We start from the raw sequence: 23940 nt of genomic DNA, 5'->3' as shown, positions 1-23940 counted from the left end.
GATACAGTCAATCGAGTGTTTTCTCGAACGTTTACGGTAAGAATCCCAATCCCAATTCTTCAAAAAAATAAAGGACCATTTATAAGATCGGCCAAGTCGGTGTAGAGTTAATTTAGACGTATTTTAACACTATTGCGAAAACAAATCTAGAGATCACGTAACTAGTTATTGTTATCTTTTTAACCGCCTTCAAAAAAAAAGGAGGTTCTCAGTTTGACCCGTATGTATGTATGTATGTATGTATGTATGTATGTATGTATGTATGTATGTATATTTGTTCGCGATTATCTCGCGTTTGGCTGAACCGATTTTGATGCGGTTTTCAGAAAAGTGTTTCTTACATTCTGGAGAAGGTTTTAGTATACATAGATCTGAGCTGATGCTGAACCCTGGCTGTACCTAGTGGAACTCGGGTTTGGTGCAACATAGGCTCACGCTGTTTTGGTCATCCGACACGCCTTGATGAGCACTTGGGAGAGCAAGTACCCAAGATAGAGCTGATGCTGAACCCTGGCTGTACCTAGTGGAACTCGGGATGTACCTAGTGGAACTCAGGTTTGGTGCAACATAGGCCCACGCTGTTTTGGTCATCCGTCTCATCTTGATGAGCACTTGGGAGAGCAGTACCCAAGATAGAGCTGATGCTGAACCCTGGCTGTACCTAGTGGAACTCAGGTTTGGTGCAACATAGGCCAACGCTATTTTCGCCATCTGTCACATCTTGATGAGCACTTGGGAGAGCAGTACCCAAGATAGAGCTGATGCACCAAACCACCCTGGCTGGCAGGGTTCACCCTGGCTGTACCTAGTGGAACTCAAGTTTGGTGCAACATAGGCCCACGCTATTTTGGTCATCCGTCACATCTTGAGGAGCACTTGGGAGAGCAGTATCCAAGACAGAGCTGATGCTGAATCCTGGCTGTACTTAGTGGACCTCAGGTTTGGTGCAACATAGGCCCACGCTGTTTTGGTCATCCGACACGCCTTGATGAGCACTTGGAAGAGCAGTACCCAAGATAGAGCTGATGCTGAACCCTGGCTGTACCTAGTGGAACTCGGGATGTACCTAGTGGAACTCAGGTTTGGTGCAACATAGGCCCACGCTGTTTTGGTCATCCGTCTCATCTTGATGAGCACTTGGGAGAGCAGTACCCAAGATAGAGCTAATGCTAAACCCTGGCTGTACCTAGTGGAACTCAGGTTTGGTGCAACATAGGCCAACGCTATTTTGGCCATCCGTCACATCTTGATGAGCACTTGGGAGAGCAGTACCCAAGATAGAGCTGATGCACCAAACCACCCTGGCTGGCAGGGTTCACCCTGGCTGTACCTAGTGGAACTCAAGTTTGGTGCAACATAGGCCCACGCTATTTTGGTCATCCGTCACATCTTGATGAGCACTTGGGAGAGCAGTATCCAAGACAGAGCTGATGCTGAACCCTGGCTGTACTTAGTGGAACTCAGGTTTGGTGCAACATAGGCCCACGCTATTTTGGTCATCCATCACATCATGATCAGCACTTGGGAGAGCAGTACCCAAGATTGAGCTGATGCTGAACCCTGGCTGTACCTAGTGGAACTCAGGTTTGGTGTAACATAGGCCAACGCTATTTTGGCCATCCGTCACATCTTGATGAGCACTTGGGAGAGCAGTACCCAAGATAGAGCTGATGCTGAACCCTGGCTGTACCTAGTGGAACTCAGGTTTGGTGCAACATAGGCCCACGCTATTTTGGTCATCCGTCACATCTTGATGAGCACTTGGGAGAGCAGTACCCAAGATAGAGCTGATGCTGAACCCTTGCTGTACCTAGTGGAACTCAGGTTTGGTGCAACATAGGCCCACGCTATTTTGGTAATCTGTCACATCTTGATGAGCACTTGGGAGAGCAGTACCCAAGATAGAGCTGATGCTGAACCCTTGCTGTACCTAGTGGAACTTAGGTTTGGTGCAACATAGGCACACTTTGTTTTGGTTAACCGACTTGTCGTCGTGTGCCTATGTTGCGGAGTTCCACTAGGTGGGTCGATGAACTTTTTTCTAACTGCCTTTAAAAAAAGGACGTTCTCAGTTTGACCCGTATGTATGTACGTATGTATGTGTGTATGTTTGTTCGTGATTATCTCGCGTTTGGCTGAACCGATTTTGATGCGGTTTTCAGAAAAGTGTTTGTTACATTCTGGAGAAGGTTTTAGTGTACAGTACATGGATGGTTTGAAAAACCAATTGGACCCGGTAGGTGGCCATGCTATCGGTATACCTACCAACAAATTTATGTTGCTAAAACCGATTTAGATAAAATAGTGGGAGTGGGAGTCGGACTCGGACTGGGACTGGGAATGGGAGTGGGAGTGGGAGGAATATACATACAAATCGTTTAGCACCAAAACGTCATATTATGTTGTGTCGCGATTATCATCGAGTTAGGCCATCACCAACATTAGTAGACTAAATGGAGAGCCTAACAAACTAGTATTTTAGCCCAAAACCTAAAATAAATGAAGTATATATCTACCTATCACTAAAAAGTAAAAAATAAAATAAATTAAACAAAAAATAATTAAAAAAATAAAAATAAACAAAAATGAAACCAAAATAAAATAACTTAATATAATATCTTTTTTAAAAAAAGGGAACCGCCTTCAAAAAACCAACCCACTGAAAAGTACAAAATAATTTTTATATGGCACCCCTTTACGTGTCCAGTCCCTATCCCACGGCGTAAAGCAATTTTTTGCCAAAAAGTAATTAATACCTAATAATAAGAAAATTAATAATCATCCGGGCACTGCATTCGGGTAATTACTTAGTTTTTGAAGGCGGTGCCAAACCAACAAAAACAGTCTTTACTATCAATCAGAAAAACAATACGAGTACGTAGTACCTACAAGAACTAAATTAATGAGTAAACTAAGTATGTCTTTATAATGCAAGTAAGTACAGCGTTCTTCGTTGTCTAAAATATCGGTTCTCAAAAATTTTGGTTTGGCACCGACTTCAAAAACTAAGTAATTACCCGGATGATTATTAATTTTCTTCTTATTAGGTATTAATTACTTTTTGGCAAAAAATTGCTTTACGCCGTGGGATAGGGACTGGACACGTAAAGGGGTGCCATATAAAAATTATTTTGTACTTTTCAGTGGGTTGGTTTTTTGAAGGCGGTTCCCTTTTTTTTTAAAGATATTATATTAAGTTATTTTATTTTGGTTTCATTTTTGTTTATTTTTAATTTTTTAATTATTTTTTGTTTAATTTATTTTCGCTTTTTCAATATGTGGTGTGGACTGTTTGCTGAATAAACATTTCATCTAGATAATTTTATTGTTGCAGAGAATGCGGCGGCCGCGGCGGCACCGCTGGCTGACGGTGTCTGTGTTCTTCATCGCGTACTCGGTCGGACAGGCGCTCATGAGCTCGCCTGGAGACGCGGTGAGTCAACTATAGATTTACCCCCTTATTCATAAACGCCTGGTAAGTTAATCAGCTGGTGATCGTCGTTTGTCCCTCTCTATGACATAACGACAGATAGAGAAAAATGACGATCATCAACTGATTAAGTTGGCAGCCGTGTTCATTAACGCCATTACTGTTCAGAGGCTGTGCGGAAAGAGAAGAGTCATAGAAAATATTGGCCTCCGTACATTCCACGACTGTTCTCTTTCTGAGGCGGTGGAAGAAGTTATTGGTGCATTCCACGAAATTGTCTCCCGTTGTCCCGAAGATTTGCAAGTGTAGCAGTTTTGTTTTCTGTCCCGGCGAACGGCACAAAAGTTTTCGCTGCCCCGACGAGTTTTTATTCTCTGCTATTAACCTTAAAAAGTATTATTTATACTAAATAAAGCTTTGTGATTACCCGCGAACCTCTTATGTACCTATACGGGCTTTACGACTCCCAAGGGTTGCAATGCAACCCACAGGTGGAAAAACGTTATTTAATATTGCGAAAATACATGTATATATCTGATTTCAGTATACTGAACTTATTCATGGATTTCCAAACTAGCAAGGCTAAATGTGGCTTTCCATCAGAGAAGGGTCCCTATGATTCATGTGCAATAAGGACCATTCTGTTAGAATTTCTGCTGGAATATCAGATAAAAACGTTCTTATTACCCTTGGAGCTCAAGGACCCTTCTGTATAGAAAGCCACATATAATGTAGAGTAGAGTATCGGCTGCATATGCTTTTATATCCCCATGCTTAGTCATCATAGAAAATCCCTGAAATACATCATTTATAAAAATTATAAATGTATATATAAGAAGAGATAGTTTACATACACAACTTGTGTAACACAAGCTATAAGCTACAAGTAAACATCTTATCTTATCTTATATTTTTGACATCAAAACTTTGAAACGTTTTTGTTTACATTTTAGCCAAAAGAGGGGTCCACGCTGCCCGAGCCAACCCCCACGACACACACGGCGAAAAAAGAAACGGACTCCACCAAGGAAGCCAGTGCAAAAGGTATTTACGCCCACATTTTTGCTTTTCTTATTTTTGATGGCTTATTTTTAAGGGGCCCACTGATTACCAGTCCGCCGGACGATATCGGCCTGTCAGTTAGAACAAAAAGTTGACAGCTCCAAACAACTGACGGCGGACTGATAATCAGTGGGCCCCTTTATATTTTAGTAATACTTTTTTTTTTTTTTTTTTTTTTATTGTTATATAAAAACACATACATAAACAGTAACAAAAATTTCGCCAAACTGTAGAACAGTTTGTTGGCGGTGCGCTCTTATCTTTTATCTTAAATTAAAAGTTAGAAGTACCTAAATCTAAAACAAGCTCAAATAGAAGTGTACAGAAATACAAACAAGTATAACTAGTTAACAGTTCACCTCGATTTAACTGCACTAAAAGTAATAATAATGCTATGTAGTGTACATATACCTATACTAACAGTGGTTTTTAACAATATTTCTTATCTATAATTATTTAACAATATTTCTTTAAGCTTTGCCTTAAGACTACCTATTTTTTTTTATTTTTTTTTCTCCAGTAAGAGAGGATATTTATTACAAATCTTGGGTGTTACATATTCTTTAGTTCGTTTACCGTAATAATTTTTAGCCGTGATTTGACATAATTTCCTCTTTTTAACCGACTTCAAAAAAAAAAGGAGGTTCTCAGTTTGACCCGTATGTATGTATGTATGTATGTATGTAGGTATGTATGTATGTATGTATGTATGTATGTATGTATGTATATTTGTTCGCGATTATCTCGCGTTTGGCTGAACCGATTTTGATGCGGTTTTCAGAAAAGTGTTTGTTACATTCTGGAGAAGGTTTTAGTATACATAGATCTGAGCTGATGCTGAACCCTGGATGTAGCTAGTGGAACTCAGGTTTGGTGCAACATAGGCCCACGCTGTTTTGGTCATCCGACGCATCTTGATGAGCACTTAGGAGAGCAGTACCCAAGATAGAGCTGATGCTGAACCCTGGATGTACCTAGTGGAACTCAGGTTTGGAGCAACATACGTACACGCTGTTTTGGTCATCCGACGCATCTTGATGAGCACTTAGGAGAGCAGTACCTAAGATAGAGCTGATGCTGAACCCTGGCTGTACCTAGTGGAACTCAGGTTTGGTGCAACATAGACCCACGCTGTTTTGGTCATCCGACGCGTATTGATGAGCACTTGGGAGAGCAGTACCCAAGATAGAGCTGATGCTGAACCCTGGCTGTACCTAGTGGAACTCAGGTTTGGTGCAACATAGGCCCACGCTGTTTTGGTCATCCGACGCGTATTGATAAGCACTTGGGAGAGCAGTACCCAAGATGAAGCTGATGCTGAACCCTGACTGTACCTAGTGGAACTCAGGTTTGGTGCAACATACGCACACACTGTTTTGGTCATCCGACGCGTATTGGTGAGCACTTGGGAGAGCAGTACCCAAGATGGAGCTGATGTTGAACCTTGGCTGTACCTAGTGGAACTCAGGTTTGGTGCAACATAGACACACTCTGTTTTTTTAACCGCCTTCAAAAAAAAAGGAGGTTCTCAGTTTGACCCGTATGTATGTATGTATGTACGTATGTATGTATGTATGTATATTTGTTCGCGATTATCTCGCGTTTGGCTGAACCGATTTTGATGCAGTTTTCAGAAAAGTGTTTCTTACATTCTGGAGAAGGTTTTAGTATACATCGATCTGAGCTGATGCTGAACCCTGGCTGTACCTAGTGGAACTCAGGTTTGGTGCAACATAGGCTCACGCTGTTTTGGTCCTCCGACACGCCTTGATGAGCACTTGGGAGAGCAGTACCCAAGATAGAGCTGATGCTGAACCCTGGATGTACCTAGTGGAACTCAGGTTTGGTGCAACATAGGCCCACGCTATTTTGGCCATCCGTCACATCTTGATGAGCACTTGGGAGAGCAGTACCCAAGATAGAGCTGATGCACCAAACCATCCTGGCTGGCATGGTTCACCCTGGCTGTACCTAGTGGAACTCAAGTTTGGTGCAACATAGGCCCACGCTATTTTGGTCATCCGTCACATCTTGGTGAGCACTTGGGAGAGCAGTACCCAAGATAGAGCTGATGCTGAACCCTGCCTGTACTTAGTGGAACTCAGGTTTGGTGCAACATAGGCCCACGCTATTTTGGTCATCCATCACATCATGATCAGCACTTGGGAGAGCAGTACCCAAGATTGAGCTGATGCTGAACCCTGGCTGTACCTAGTGGAACTCAGGTTTGGTGCAACATAGGCCAACGCTATTTTGGCCATCCGTCACATCTTGATGAGCACTTTGGAGAGCAGTACCCAAGATAGAGCTGATGCTGAACCCTGGCTGTACCTAGTGGAACTCAGGTTTGGTGCAACATAGGCCCACGCTATTTTGGTCATCCGTCACATCTTGATGAGCACTTGGGAGAGCAGTACCCAAGATAGAGCTGATGCTGAACCCTTGCTGTACCTAGTGGAACTTAGGTTTGGTGCAACATACACACTTTGTTTTGGTTAACCGAATTGTCCTCGTGTGCCTATGTTGCGGAGTTCGACTAGGTGGGTCGATGAACTTTTTTCTAACTGCCTTTAAAAAAAGGACGTTCTCAGTTTGACCCGTATGTATGTACGTATGTATGTGTGTATGTTTGTTCGTGATTATCTCGCGTTTGGCTGAACCGATTTTGATGCGGTTTTCAGAAAAATGTTTGTTACATTCTGGAGAAGGTTTTAGTGTACAGTACAGTACATGGATGGTTTGAAAAACCAATTGGACCCGGTAGGTGGCCATGCTATCGGTATACCTACCAACAAATTTATGTTGCTAAAACCGATTTAGCTAAAATAGTGGGAGTGGGAGTGGGAGTCGGACTCGGACTGGGACTGGGAATGGGAGTGGAAGTGGGAGCAATATACATACAAATCGTTTAGCACCAAAACGTCATAATATGTTGTGTCGCGATTATCATCGAGTTAGAGGCCATCACCAACATTAGTAGACTAAATGGAGAGCCTAACAAACTAGTATTTTAGCCCAAAACCTAAAATAAATGAAGTATCTACCTATCACTAAAAAGTAAAAAATAAAATAAAATAAATAAAAAAATAATTAAAAAATTAAAAATAAACAAAAATAAAACCAAAATAAAATAACTTAATATAATATCTTTTTAAAAAAAAGGGAACCGCCTTCAAAAAACCAACCCACTGAAAAGTACAAAATATTTTTTATATGGCACCCCTTTACGTGTCCAGTCCCTATCCCACGGCGTAAAGCAATTTTTTGCCAAAAAGTAATTAATACCTAATAATAAGAAAATTAATAATCATCCGGGTAATTACTTAGTTTTTGAAGGCGGTGCCAAACCAACAAAAACAGTCTTTACTACCAATCAGAAAAACAATACGAGTACGTAGTACCTACAAGAACTAAATTAATGAGTAAACTAAGTATGTCTTTATAATGCAAGTAAGTACAGCGTTCTTCGTTGTCTAAAATATCGGTTCTCAAAAATGTTGGTTTGGCACCGACTTCAAAAACTAAGTAATTACCCGGATGATTATTAATTTTCTTATTATTAGGTATTAATTACTTTTTGGCAAAAAATTGCTTTACGCCGTGGGATAGGAACTGGACACGTAAAGGGGTGCCATATAAAAATTATTTTGTACTTTTCAGTGGGTTGGTTTTTTGAAGGCGGTTCCCTTTTTTTTAAAAAGATATTATTTAGATGACCTAGTATTATATTGCCTGTATCTGGCATTTCAAAAATGATAATCGAATGTCAGTCTTACTCATCGAAAATAGAACACATGTTTGAAGTGCCGTATGTGGGAAATATATATCCCTTAGCCTGGTAAAGGGTTAGGGCCTATTTAGACGATGCGGGAACTCGCATGCGAGTTTCATTACAATGCGGGGTTTGATTGGTCGGTTGAATTGGACGTAACCAACAGTCCGCAATGTAACTAAAATCGCATGCGAGTTTGCGCTCCGTCTAAATCAGCCCTTAGTGTAATACGGGTATTACGGTAACTGAATTATAAATGATCTAAGTAGGTACCTGAAGTATGGAGGTAAACTAATTTTAAACTCTAGCGGCCCACTATTTAAGAAAAACTGCTAGACTAATTTCAATCAATGGTATTAGAGAATAGAATTGAATTTGTTTCGTTTTAATATCAAATGAAATAAAACAATAACATTTAAAATGAATTATATTCCATTGTAGGTAATTTGTAACAGTATTAGGACCGGGTACGCTAGAGGTTAAAATACATTTATAGGCTACAGAACAATATCTGGGAGACCGAGCTTCGCTTCGGAAACATACCTATAAAAACTCAAAAATGCGCGTTTTGCCACATACAAGACCTAGCTAGATCGATTTTTCGCCCCCGAAAACCCCCATTATATATAGCATATTTCACCGAAATTGTTAGGGCTGTTTCCGAGACCCTGAAATATTTAAATATAAGTACATACAAAAATTGCTCGTTCAAAGTTATAAGATGTAACAAGAATTACTCCTTAATTCTGACAAAAATGCATATTATGGCTTTTGGCTTGCTTACTCGTATGAATAAAAACTTAACTGTCATTGAATGTCACTACTTCAATCACAATCTCGTATGAACAAAACTAAGTAAACATTCAACGTTTCCACAGAACCAGAAACAACTCCCTCAGGTGAGAAGGAGAGAGTGCTAGACGAAGAGGGAGACAAGGGGAGGAAGAAATTGCTGAAAGGCACCGAGGAGCCTGACGAGGAAGATGAGGGGGAGAAGAAGAAGCAGAAGGACGCTGGATACGAGCCCTCGGTGAGTACCTACCACACTGTTAACAATGATATTATATAACCATAGATAGGTTATACTCATACTCGAAGAGCACAACAAATACTTCCATATTTATTTCTGTGCCTACGAAGAAATCTGTTATTTTTGATTAGTTTTCTCATTCCATCCATCTTTGTCACACTCGTTGTTGAACATAAGGTCGTCTCTTTCTCTTTCGGTGTGCGGGAGCTCGTTAGCACGTGCACATTTCTCGCTTGTCCAGCCGCCACTAAAGGAAACTTGTCCAATTTGTCACAAGGTAAGCGCTTCAATTTTGGAACGCCTATAACCTATCTTGAGTTATAAATCATTGACTGTTAACTGACAATAGGCTAGATGACAAATTTTCATTTATGGTATCAATCAATCAGGTTTGTTTTTAGGATCAAATGTCTATATGGGACCCATTGCATTAAAGCAATACAAAAGTCAGAAATGATAGTCAAAGTCCGACAGTTGTACTTCACTCGCGAAACGCCGCTAACAAATCGCTATGTGAACGTGTCGTCAAGGTCACTGAGAGCGCATCTTGAAGTATGAACAAAACAAGAAAATTGCATTTTTGTCAGTGAAATATTGCGTTTATGTATATAGTTGCTATACCTACAATCTTTGGATAAAATATGAGGAATCGCATTGGTATTCTTACTTTCATAAGGTCCCTTTTCATAGATAACGTCACATTTATATATTACACACCTTTCACTCCCCGGTATTACTGAAGGTTACCTTTACACAAAGCCTTATCCTAACCATTAATTTGTTGCTTTCATCGCAAGAGGAAGTCATCGAGATCAAAAGAGGGCTTCAGACGAATTGTAAAAGCTCTTTGTAGATGCCGTATACAAATCGTAATCTCATATTTCGTATGGTATCTCATCGTTTAGGAAATGTAATAATATAGCTTACAGAGCGTAGGCACCGAATAAGTAATATACTTCGTTTTTTTAGCATTAGAAAAAAGGTAAACAATCTTGATGTGTCTTTTAATTGAAAAACATGTTTTAAAAATAGTTCACGGCAAATATGTAACAATAAAATTATGAATCTAATACGATCATTTATATTCTTCTGCTTTCATAAGTATTAGTTACTGATTTTTAAAAAGCGTTTTTCAATTAAAAGACATGTCAAGATCGCTTACTTTATTCTTCTTTCTTATGCTAAAAAAACGAACTATATATAGTATTATCATACAGAACGGCCACGCACCGCCCCGCCCCGACTCGCATTACCTCGCCCCGTGCTCGCCCCGCGACTTGAATCTGGCGGACTTCTGGCGTGCTCTCAGTAAAGCTACTTACCCACACATACACAATGACGCGTGTACAGACGTGCCGTGCACACATATAAACGCAAATGATTTTTGATGTATGGCGTGTCCGCCCTGTGGCGTAGGTGAGTCAAAGGAGCGGATTGACCAATCAAATTGAACAGTTGCTTAGCCCAAGGGTAATATATTTCCCACCATAATTTCAACTCAATAAAAAAAATTTAGTTTAAATTAGCTTTATTTAATTTTGGACACGTATTAAGGGTTAGAGAGTTAAGCACTAATCTCAGGAATGAATCGTACCTGATAATGAATGACCATGGAAAGATAGTGCACGATGGTCTAGAAATACTTAGGGCATCTAAATATACCTACCAGTTGATCCGTCACTGGCTAAAGGGTCAGCAGACCAGTCTGAGGCCTTTCGACTGAGTGAGACGGAGATAAATGGGCTTTTTCTAAAATAAATATCGAAAACCCGATTCTTTCAAATCTGGACGTTCTTGGGCTCATTCTACTCAGAATCGACAGCACTCTATATCATACCATTAAAAAAAGATGTCCCAAAATTTTGTATGAAAATTGTACATTCCACTACGTCACGTTACATACAAGTGAAATTTTTTCTCATACTAAAAACGTGACGTAATGGAATGGACATTTTGGGACATCTTTTTTTAATGGTAGGATGGAGAGTGCTGTCGATTCTGAGTAGAATGAGCCCAAGAACGTCCAGATTTGAAAGAATCGGGTTTTCGATATTTATTTTAGAAAAAGTCCAATTTATACAGGTGGATTTTCTTTTTGGATCAGTGAGGGCAGCTACCAGATCCCGTGTTGCTACGAGAAAACGGTCTAAGAAGACCTTCCCTCGATTTCAAATTAATGAAAATTGGCTTTTACAGATTTTGGAAAAAACACACAGGGTGCGAGAAAAAGGTCATTTTTGACAAACATTTTTTTTTTATGCCAATCGATCCCATTCCTATTAAGGATCAAAAGCTTGTATGAAACCAAAAAAAAATTTCCGGCTAGAAAAGCCACAAATCGAGGAAAACTTTTCCCATACAATTTGTATGAAAATTAAAACTTTTATTTTTCACATGCTGTTTTTGTATGCCAATCGATTCCATTCCTATCCAGTATCAATAGTTTCTTTGGGGTCAACTTACGGTAATGTACTAAAAAGCCAGAAATTAATAAAAACTTTTTGCATACATTTACAGTATAATGTATAAGTGGAGTAAACAGGTGTAAGCGAAAAATGTCGGAGAATAGTCCATTTAACCGGAGTGGACTAACACGCCGCAGCCCGCCCTCAACGCCCACGCCGCAGCCCGGCCCGCCCGGGCCCGCACCAGCAAACATGCAGCAGGAAGAAGAGCCCCCGAAGGTAATTCCCACGAGTGACATCCAGACCTGGCTAAAAAAGATCGAACTGAACCTCCACGACGTATGCTCTACATCTGCAGAAGGTAAACTCAACACTGACCAGAAGCTCAGAATCAACAACCTGTGTCGCAGCGTGAACCACTTAGCCTCACAAATGGCTATTGAATACCAATCTCTAAAAAGCCACGCAGTCCAAGCATATCAGTCTCGCCAAGCGCAACAGGAAAAGATGGACCTCGTAAAACGCATCCAAGAACTAAAGGAATCAATTGAGGAATCCAGCCGACAAGTTTCGGGACCTGTATCGTTTGCCGACGCCCTTAAGAAAAATGGAACGAGGTACGTTCAACCATCTAACATTAGCTCAGTCGCAATCTATCCGGTCGACAAGTTAAAATCGAGTGAGGAGACAAAATCTCTCGTTCAAAAGATTATCCGGCCCGAAGAAATGAAGCTGCACGTGAGAGGGTTGCGCAAGATCAAAAACGGCGGTGTAGTGATAAGCATTGACTCAAAAGAAGACGTCATAAAACTCAAGCAATCGGCGCAGCTTACGACCTCTGGACTCACCGTTGACGAGCCACAAAAACGCAAGCCCAGAATTGTAGTCATTGGAGTTCCCGTGGACTTGCAGGAAACTGAAGTCCTCAAGTGCATCTTCAATCAAAACTTAGCCGATAAATTACAAGATTGGTCGCTCGAAAAATTTATGTCTTCCACTAAGCTCAGTCACAAATCCGGAAAAAAGGACGCCGAGACCTGTAATTATATAATTGAAGTTTCTGGAGCGATACGCAAGGCCTTAATTACGAACGACAGAGTTTTTGTGAATTGGTCATCCTGCCCTGTTAGGGATGTCACCTTGGTGACGCGCTGTTTCAAATGTCAGCTTTACAATCATGCAGCGAAGACCTGCAAAATGGAGACCAACATCTGCGGCCACTGCGGCGAAGCGGGTCACTCATTCAAGGAATGCACAAAAAAGGACGAAGCACCAAAATGTGCAACATGCTCGCACTACAAGAAACCATGCAACCACCAAACAGGCGAAGCCGACTGCCCAGCTAGAAAAATGGCCGAAAAAAGGTATTTAAACTCTATAGATTATGAAGGCGCCTAGGAGCGCTAACTTTCTACATACTTATATAGCACTTCTTATTTCATTAGTTTAACTACCTATGAACAATATCATATTTTCTGACCTAGATAGTTTCTCTGTATCAGAGTCTAACGCCTGCGATGTCGAAACCTGCAAACAACATGTTCGTCGCTGTCGAAGTCCATTATCAATTTTAACACAAAACATACGGAGTATCTGCAAAAACTTCGATAATTTTAATGTATTTCAACAAAGACTAGATATTACTTGTGACATCATTGTCTTGACTGAATGCTGGCTTAGTACTCATACCAATCTACCAAATATGCCCGGTTACATTTCGTATAGCACTAAGTATAATTATAACCAAAATGACGGGGTAGTAGTTTATGTAAAAAATAATTTAAATATCACAGTTGTGGAACACCATATACTAGATTGCAATCGGCTCTTAATTAAAATCGGATCAGATACTTACTGCAGTATTAGCCTTATATAGACCCCCCTCCTTTAGAGATACCAATAATTTTATCAAGTCCCTGGATGAAAATCTAAGTAAACTAACATCCTTCAAAAATATAGTATTGATAGGAGATATTAATATTAACATTCTATCTGAAAACAGCGAATCCTCGCTGACAGCCCAAAGCTATCTTAACCTGTGTTCTTTCCATGGCTTACTCCCAGCGCACACGCTTCCTACACATCAAAGCGGGTCATGCTTAGATCATATTATGGTAAAATCTAATTCTTCGGCGTTAGCACTTGTTACTAACTCTACAGTGACCGACCACAGAGCTGCCCTACTAACCCTCTATCGTAAATCACGTAGTACATGCACGCGCACGCAATTTGTCACTAAATTAAATATAAACAAACTTGGAGATGTTATTAAATTATACAACGGGACTTAATCGCGTAGCGCTTAATCGTGAAAGTTTAAATCAGTGTTAAACTTGGAGATGATTTACGCAATATTGACTTTGGCCCCGTTTATAATTCTGCTGATGCAGAAAATAGTATGCTGTACTTGACCAAAAATGTCCAGCAAGCAATTTTACGTAACACTAATAAGACACGTTTAAATAGCAAGAATTTTAACAAAAAACCATGGATAACCACGGGACTTCTTCGATCTATGAGACACAGGGATAAACTACACTTGAAAGCTAAAGCAAATCCAGACAATCTTATATTGCAACTGACGTATAAAAGATATCGTAACTTTTGTACCAACTTACTGAAAAACATAAAAACAAACTACGACAAAAAACAACTGGAAATTGCTGGAAAAAACAGTAAATTAGTTTGGAAACATCTTAAAAACGTAACACACACAGCAAAACAACGTGAATCATCCGCAATTTTGCTGCAAGCAGGTCCGTCCGAATTGTTGGCTGCAAATAACACAAATGAGTTTTTCGTTAACATAGGCAAAAACCTAGCTGAAAAAGTCCAGGGATTTTCATCGCCACTCCCTTCAAGATTGCTATCCGAACCAAACAAATCTTCCAAATCTTTTGTGTTATTAAATACCGATGAAACTGAGGTTGACAGAATTATCATGAACTTAAAAGAGGATTCCGCGGTTGGTTGGGATGGCATCTCGAACAAAATAATAAAGACCTTCAGACACATCCTAGTTCCACCGCTAACACACATATTTCAAAAATGCATCTCTGAAGGAATTTTTCCGAAATGTTTGAAAAAATCCGTTGTAGTCCCTTTCCACAAATCTGGTAGCAATGCTCAAGTAACAAACTATAGATCGATTTCTCTGTTACCAGCGACATCCAAAATCCTAGAAAAAATTATTAATAACAGACTTGTACAATATCTCGAGAAGAATGCCTTTTTGGCAAAGACACAGTTTGGTTTTAGGCCAAAATTATCAACCGCAGATGCTGTACACGAATTGACTGACTATCTAGTTCAGGAATTAGACAAGGGTAACAAGACAATTGGCATCTTCCTGGACCTCGCAAAAGCATTTGACACTGTTTCTACTCCCATTTTACTGCACAAGCTCGAAACACTAGGTATTAGAGGAACACAGCATAGATTAATCGCGAGCTACCTAGACGGACGTACTCAATGCGTAAAAATAGATAACATCATAAGTTCCGATTTAGAAAACTCTCCTTTTGGCTTGCCCCAAGGCAGCGTTTTGGCCTCGACCCTATTTTTGATTTATATTAATGACCTATGCAACCTAAAAATAGATAGTGGCAAAATCATTTCCTACGCAGATGACACTGCCCTACTTTTTTCCGCAAAGTCAACAAACGAGGCCTACGAGTACGCTCAACGCGGATTTGATGCTGTAACTAACTGGCTAAAACTGCATCTACTAACACTGAACTCCGACAAAACAAATTTTATAAGATTTTCCATGCGGAAAACAGATCCGGTCGCACATAACCTCAAACTTTACGCACATAACTGTAAGGAAAACTCGAATAATCTCTGCTCATGTCAATCTCTAGCTATTACTGACAAAATCAAGTATTTGGGAGTCATGATAGACGAAACCCTCTCTTTTAAATATCACATTGAAGCATTGTGCAATAGAGTTCGAAAGTTAATGTTTATATTTAAAAAACTTCGTTCAATCGCTGATTCAAATTTAATCAAACAAGTATACTTTGTGCTATGTCAATCGATACTAACTTACTGCATCTCGTCTTGGGGTGGCACAGCTAAAACTACACTACTAACCCTAGAAAGAGCTCAAAGAGCCTTATTAAAGGTAGCCACTTCCCGCCCATTCCTATACCCTACTGACCTCCTTTATAAATCATGTGAAGTACTAACTGTTCGCCAATTATATATATTAAGCACAGTACTAAAGCAGCACGCCAGAACTCCTTTCAACACTGATTAGGGCCATTTGCACCATCCCACGAACCCGGGGTTAAGCGGTTAAACCATTAACCCAGTGTCAAATTGTACTGGTTACCATGGTAACTCCAGGTTTAACCGGTTAACCCAGGGTTAGTGGAATGGTGCAAGTGACGCTTATAGAAATAAAAGGCGCAAAGATATGCATGCAAACCGTACAAAGAAAATACGTATTTTCATCTAGATTCTTTATCTTTTTGGGCCCATTTTTGTACAACAGGTTAAATGCAACACTAGACTTATACCCACTTAGCTATGCTTGTTGCAAGAATACTCTACGACGCGCCTTTCAAAAAATGACGTACGATGATACAGAGAACTTACTAATAGTCGTAAAATGATTACCTACTGCCTACTGTATTCTGATATTTAATACTTAAGAACCTACTTTTTTGTTTAGGTAATAAGACTTATATTGTGTACTACTTATAGTTTATAATTAAGTGAATAATTAATAAATAGTTAATATTGTCCTTCGCTGCCTGAAACACAGGGAATCCTAGTTCAGGCATTTGTAAATCACTTATCTTTATAAATTCTTAGTCTTTAAGAGCAACCACTGTACTATACTTTTCTCAATAAATTATTTGTATTTGTATTTGTATTTACTATGGGGAAAATGTGAAATGTTATTCTCAATTTTCTATCTCGCCCATCAGTCCTACAGCAATGTCTTCATACAGTATTATGGTCCTTAAATGTAACAGGACTGATTGGCCAGATAGAAAAATGTGAATTAAATTTCACGTTTTCTCCATAGTATAAATGTATGGAAAATGTTTTTTTTAATTTGTGGCTTTTTAGTACATTACCGTAAGTTGACCCCAAAGAACTATTGATACTGGATAGGAATGGAATCGATTGGCATACAAAAATAGCATGTGAAAAATAAAAGTTTTCATTTTCATACAAATTGTATGGGAAAAGTTTTCCTCGATTTGTGGCTTTTCTAGCCGGAAATTTTTTTTTGGTTCCATACAAGCTTTTGATCCTTAATAGGAATGGGATCGCTTGGCATCAAAAAAAAAGTTTGTCAAAAATGACCTTTTTCTCGCAACCTGTATGTTTTTTCCAAAATCTGTAAACGCCAATCTTCATTAATTTGAAATCGAGGGAAGGTCTTCTTAGACCGTTTTCTTGTAGCAGCACGGGATCTGGTAGCTGCCCTCACTGACCCAAAAAGAAAATCCACCCTGTATGTGGCTCACAACCAATGGTGATGATAGATGATTTCCGCACTTTTCCTCTCGTCTCCGCTCATATCTGCCTCAGTGAAAACCCAGCCTTAAATGTGACATTTTCGAAATAAATAACTCGTAAATATATGTGTTAAATTCATAAATATAAGCGTAATCCGAAAGTAAAGTTTTACTTACGTTTGTTTAAGCATTTGTCTTGCTTCCATCTGGACATCTGTCTGAAATAACTTTCCCCATTCTTTAAGACTCTGGCTTCGATTTGCCGAAAAGTTTAAATTGGTACGTCTTGAATTTCCAACTTAGCTAATTGGGAAGGTGCGAAGTCGGTGGAGAGGGAAGTGGCGCTGATCGTCACAAACACAGGTAATCTTATGGAATGTCCGATATTAGTACTAGCGGCAGCCGCTTGAACTAATTTTACTTCATAAGCTTTAACGTAGAAAGTCCGACAAAATGAGGGCAGCACCAGTCGTGCACATAGCGAATATTCGCGTACACTCGAATGTGGGTGTAATTTTAATTGTATTTGAAGCTGTGTATGTACAGTAAGCTTCAGCGTTAACTGACCCCCTCTGGATAGAAATTTGCAGGTAGGATCAGTTATCTCTGCAGCTTACTACCTATACACAATGTGCATAGCCAACATGCCAATTGTTTACGCTCCTCACTGTCGCACTAATATGGATCAGTGATAGAGAGGCACAAAGCGTTTCGCTGTCCTAGCGCAAGCGATTGTCACCTTGGCTAGGCACCCTGAAATATTTACTGTACTGAAGCTATTCATTAAACATGTAAACAAGTTAATTACCCTGTACAATAATTGGAAATGCTTCAATATTATAAAAAAACAGGATTTTTGGACAAGAGGCCACTAAACATACTTCTCATTAGTGCACTGTTTGTAGCATACTTTTCATGCCCGTTTTGATCTCAATGCTCGACCCAGTTTTTGGAAACTCTATAGAGCCGGCAATTACTCGTGTTTCATGCGCTAATATTATGTTTTGGGGTAAATATATGTGCCATTCTCAATCAAAACGGTACTTTTTGTCGGTTGCCAATAAGGCGCTATTTCCATATGGCTTCCATTGGTAATCAACCTTATTGACAACCGACAATGTGGTACCTTTTGATAGAAAACGTCACATACGAGTATATAGTTCTGCAATATTAAGTGATGAAAGTACTCCTAAAGGACCTATTTCCTTCTACTTTCACTAAGGAAGAACTACTTAAGCTCACTGATAAGAGTGTGTGCTTGACATAGAGCTCACTGAGAAGAAAGAGTGTGCATCTCTCGGTACCAATCATAGACATTAAGCACAGTAGTACCCGTAATCGACAGCAAAGGTGTAATGCCTTATAGCTCACTATGTCCATAATTGGTTCTTGTTTTGATGTTTGTTTTCGTTGGTTGCAGAATGTAGTGCCGACGGTCCACCCCTTGAGGAACTGCACTCCCCCAGCTATAGAGCAGGTAACATGCCAGTTATTATTATTTCTCCACTTTGGACTTCACGGGTCTATAAATCCCGATCTTTTGATAGGTTTGCGTGGGGATCTAAATCCAACACGTAGAGGCCCTTTGGAGAGCTTTAATGTCATGTAGAACGCCTGCTGGAACCCGTTCACAGGTGCAACAATAGACACCCATGAACCGGTCGCAGCAGGCATTGGGACTATTGTAGAAAAAGTGAACAGTATACCGGTCTATGGATTGAAGTTTGGGTGGACATGATACTGAGCTATTGTAAAGTAGTCCGGACACCTGCCATAACAATGCTAACACAAGTTATCGAGACATGCCAGTTTATTATTAGACAATTTCAGTTGTTATATTCGCGTCAATTTTCTAATCAAAATGAAGAGCCAAGTTCACATTTATGTTTTTATTTTTATTTTATACGAGCAAACACGTATCTAAAGATTTAGTGAAGTTTTCTAAATTTTAATTAATTTAAATTTATACAAGGTTGAGATAATGTCATAAATACCTAATTAAAATGTTGTAGCTGATGAAGTATCAAGCCGATTTTATTTGTATAAAGACTTGACGTTTGCAACAGTTCCAGTGATACCTACGGTTATGCGTTTCTCGACTTGGCGGATCATTGCAGTAATCTGTAGGGTAGGTGTAATGTATTATTACAAGTATATAAACCGTAACTGTTATGCTTATACACAGTTCCCTCGGCCACTGATGGGGCAAAACGCACGCAAGCATGGAGGCCTGATATTACACGTGCTAGTGGCCGTGTTCACGTTTATCGGACTCGCTATCGTGTGCGACGAGTACTTCGTGTCCAGTCTTGACAGGATCTGTGAAGGTACGTAGACTAAAGGCTCCTAACCTAATACACACTATGCCGGCGCGGCGGGTATTTTAGCCGCCGGGCTGGCATTGCCTGCCAGGCCTGATTATGCCGGCGGCATACCCGCGCAGCAAAATCCCTCCGGAAGTGCCGGCGGCACACTTATTGTGTAGGTGCCTAGTTCAGACACGTTCCCTAGCACGTTGCAATCATGTGACTTAACATTATAACACTTCGCGCCAATAATCAGAGCGCTTCTTTTTCTACCCCGTAAAGTTATAGTCACTTTACCTACATATATAATAGAATAGAATAGAATCTCATTTAATCAAGTAGGATTTTACAATATCTTTTGCATCGTCAAAGTACATTATAAATAAATTAAAATTAAATAAATCAATAAATAACAGCTTACAAAATACAAAATTCAACAATTACAATTTAATATATTTGTATTTCCCCTCGGTCGTGTTTTCATTTATCGCAGCGGTCGGCAACCGGCGGCCCGCGGGCCGCATGCGGCCCGCGAACCTCTCACTTGCGGCCCGCGAGCCTCCTTGGCTATTTAGTATGTACTATTGACACACGACAATGTCTGATAAAGTCATAAATATTAACAAAGTGCGGCCCGCGTCAACTTCGTTAGCTACTATGTGGCTCTTGGCTGCTAAAAGGTTGCCGACCGCTGATTTATCGCATTACTCGTTCCTATTTTTCGCACTTGTTGCATAATGTAAAATGATATTGTTACAGAGCTAAAGCTGGCGCCCGATGTGGCCGGCGCCACGTTCATGGCGGCCGGCAGCTCGGCGCCAGAGCTCGCCACCGTCGTCATTGGCGTCTTCTGCGCGCAGGACGATATCGGTGAGGAACTTTTAACAACTAGTGGCTCTGTGAGCTGTAGACCTCGCGAGTAGGGCTTGCAAATATTCGAAACTTTGAGATATTCGAATATTCGACTTTTTCTGACGACGTATTCGAATATTCGAATAATTATTCGAATATTATACAAAATAAGAAAAGGAACGAGAAATCGGTTTTATATTGTTTTATTCAAAAGCTTTTTTCACATATTGCTAAAACTAAGGATATTTGGCAGAAATCCACTTAATTGACTAGATTTTATCATCCTACTATTTATAAGATGCCCACATTTATAAAAACAAGTAAAACGCCAAAATTAGATGTATTTAATATTTCTAGATAAAACTTATTATAAATGCGTCGTTGCGTGAAATAATATAACTTTAACCATCCAAACACCTAGGTATGTAAGATATTTTTTTAGTAGGTAATTATTTTCCGATTTAAATTAACTTGTAATCACTCAGAGGCCTGTAAAAAGGCCTTTAATTTAATTTTATTTTGAATCTTTATTGACTTTATTTGTTTTGGCAAGTTGTTATTCCTAATGGTCGGCTAATTATATAATATTGGAATATTTAAGGGAAAAAGTTGGTTGAGTACTGGGTGGATTATTCGTCAGCTAAAGGTGCATGGTTAGATTACCAAGTTGGGCAGGTTTGGTATGATTAAATTTGAGAATTACGATAAGTGGCAAGGTTTAGACTTCAAAAATTCGCTTAACGTACGCTTGTACCTTGGAGGATACAACTAAACGGAGTAGCCATTAACAGGCTTTCCCCTCTGTCGAAAATAGGCGGCCAACGGTCATACACAATGTATGGACTGACGTTTATCTGACATGGCTATTTTTACGTTACGCATACATTTGACGTTCCCCTCCCCCGCAAAAATTGGCAGACTGTTTTGTACAGAAAATTACAGACATGGCGTCTCCGTTTGATTATATCCTCCAAGGCTTGTACTGAACAAACAGAATGACCCTTTAACTTAAAACTTACGCACCGTAAAAATAACATTCTTTTTGATTTCGTTTTCTTTTAAATTGAGTTAGGTTTCACTGTATTCACGAAGTCTATCGAGAGGAATACAGTAAAAATATTATTTCCTTCGTATTTGGTTACCTACCGTTCCTCATTCACTGTAAATACCCGTAAAACACACAGAAACTGTAACTACAGCGGATGACATAGATTTTTTTATAGTAATAAAAAATATTCGAATATTCGAAACCTGAGCGACCGAATATTCGAATATCAAAACAGGTCGAATATTCGACAAATTCGAATATTCGAATATTCGAATTGCAAGCCCTACTCGCGAGCATAGCTTATTGGGACCGTGCACGATGACAGCGCCACACAGCGGTTTGATCAATCAACAATACAAAGATTTTAATTTATTAAAAAAAATACGAAGTTTAAGTGAAAAAAAAAATACAAAAAGTTATTTCTTACTGGGGATCGAACCCAGACTTTCTGTGTGCAAACAAAAAAAGCGATTGTTTACAAAATGCGCCATGATAGTTCTTAGCCGCCGCCGCCGTAAATACCGCCTAAACCAGCAATACAATTTTTCTGCATTTTTTGCCATTTACTATGTAAATATGTCTCAAAAAGAAAATACTCTTATGATATCGATACGACTATTTGTTTAAGCACGAGGTATCACAACTCCTCTATTTTTGAAAATTTCCAAAAACGGGATCGACAAAAAAATTTTATTTACTCATAGAATCTGGTCACAAAATTTCACAAGAATCGGTTGAGAATTGTGACCTGTAGAGGAGAACATCCGGACATACAAAAGAAAAATGCCCGAGTCAAAACGTAGACCCTTCGGTCAATTAAGGTCAATGTGGTGAACATTTTTAATATAATTTTTGGTTGGGAAGACCATCATAGGGCAAGAGCTCGATCTCGTACTCGTACCTATCAAGCCAAGTTCAAAAGAAAAAAGAACTGGCGACGCAGCGGCCGTGTGTTATATTACACGAACCATTTGGAGCCACTTTTAACCCCTGCGTAACTCAGAATCTATTGAACATAAACATATGAACTAAACTTTATTTACACCCCAAGAAAACTAGAACTTGGCACCTATATAGATCTCAATTGTTTTCCCGGCGAAGTCAACAACGACGAATATTCTTAATATTGAACTTGACTCTCATTTCACATTTATGTTTTTGATGGGATCCCGATTACCGGCACTGTTCTCTTAATTCTCTTAGATGGTTAAGAGTTCCGACGAAAGAAAAACAGTCTTAATCATTGAGATGCTTGCTCTGAGATCTTACATACGTAAATGTATATTGCAGGCGTGTCAGGCGTGATCGGCTCCGCAGTGTTCAACATAATGTTCGTGATCTCGGTGTGCGCGCTGTGCGCCGGCACCGTGTCGCACCTCAACTGGTGGCCGCTGTGCCGCGACTGCTTCTTCTATGCCATCTCTATACTGGTCATGCTGTGTACCATCGCCAATGGATACGTCTCTTGGTAATATATAATAAACAGCCTGAAAGCCACTGATACTATCAGTCGGTGTAAAGTTTGCAAAAAAATGTGTATAAGCGGGTGCTAGCGCTAAGCTCTTAAGAAACAGTATGTGACGTAGATACGTGTCTTGTAAGGAACCACGATCACCACTGCGGCAATGGATAAAGCGAAAACAACTTCGAGTAACATTTCTTGTACTTCAGACTCCTTTTGGTCATTTGATCTTCCAACCCAGATCAAAAAAATATTACCAGTTCAGATAAACGTTCTTGAAAGTAGATACCGTCAATCATTCTTATGCGCTACTGTTATTATCTTCCAGGCCCGAAGCGCTGTTCATGCTGATAATGTACGGCGTGTACTGCGTGGCTCTGCGCTTCAACAGCGAGCTGGAGCGCTGGGTTTTGACCATGAATCTGCCCTTCAAGCTGCCAACACGAGAGGAACAGGCTGCGCTCGTCACATACAAGTAAGTCGGAATCTGGCTAATTTGCCAGACTCAGTCCACTACGGATGAATTAATTCTTCTTGGTATTTGAAATTCTGAAAGTAAACATAGATTTACAGAATACCACGGTAGAGTTATTCTATAGTGACTTCTCAGTTTAATAAAGTTAGTGGTCAGTGAACTGACTGGTAGACCTTGACTCGATGCAAATTGTCAGTTACTGTCTCCAACTTTAAAGACATTCGATCGCTGTAAGTCAAAGTGTCTTGTAAAAAAACGTCAGTCTTGTATTTTTTTCGTTCGAAGTACTCCCCTGAACCCTGATACTCATGATCCCAATCCCAACCTACAATATTTTAGGTATTCGTTGACTTCAAGTTCAGTGAGGAGATGAGGATGCTGACCTCTGCCACATATGAAACCCCCATATTACATTAGTGTACCTTGTCATGTTTACCAAAAAAACCGGCCAAGTGCGAGTCGGACTCGCGCACGGAGGGTTCCGCACCATCAACAAAAAAAATAGAGCAAAACAAGCAAAAAAACGATCACCCATCCAAGTACTGACCCCGCCCGACGTTGCTTAACTTCGGTCAAATATCACGTTTGTTGTATGGGAGCCCTACTTAAATCTTTATTTTA

At 39.8% G+C, this 23940-nt stretch overlaps 1 protein-coding gene across 1 annotated transcript in view; it reads left to right on the top strand.

Annotated features, from left to right (window-relative positions):
* Nucleotides 1-23940, top strand: part of LOC134657708 (probable sodium/potassium/calcium exchanger CG1090) — a 56365-nt gene that overhangs the window by 25699 nt on the left and 6726 nt on the right. The window contains exons 2-9 of the mRNA XM_063513271.1: nucleotides 3335-3433; nucleotides 4384-4474; nucleotides 9143-9294; nucleotides 18597-18653; nucleotides 19362-19503; nucleotides 20242-20352; nucleotides 22673-22850; nucleotides 23173-23319. Of these exons, the coding sequence (XP_063369341.1) occupies nucleotides 3335-3433; nucleotides 4384-4474; nucleotides 9143-9294; nucleotides 18597-18653; nucleotides 19362-19503; nucleotides 20242-20352; nucleotides 22673-22850; nucleotides 23173-23319 (977 nt within the window). The remainder of the gene's footprint in view (nucleotides 1-3334; nucleotides 3434-4383; nucleotides 4475-9142; nucleotides 9295-18596; nucleotides 18654-19361; nucleotides 19504-20241; nucleotides 20353-22672; nucleotides 22851-23172; nucleotides 23320-23940) is intronic.

Source organism: Cydia amplana, chromosome 20 (genome assembly GCF_948474715.1).
Source record: "Cydia amplana chromosome 20, ilCydAmpl1.1, whole genome shotgun sequence".
NCBI classification, from domain to species: Eukaryota; Metazoa; Arthropoda; class Insecta; order Lepidoptera; family Tortricidae; genus Cydia; species Cydia amplana.
This window is presented reverse-complemented; position numbering and strand designations above follow the sequence as displayed.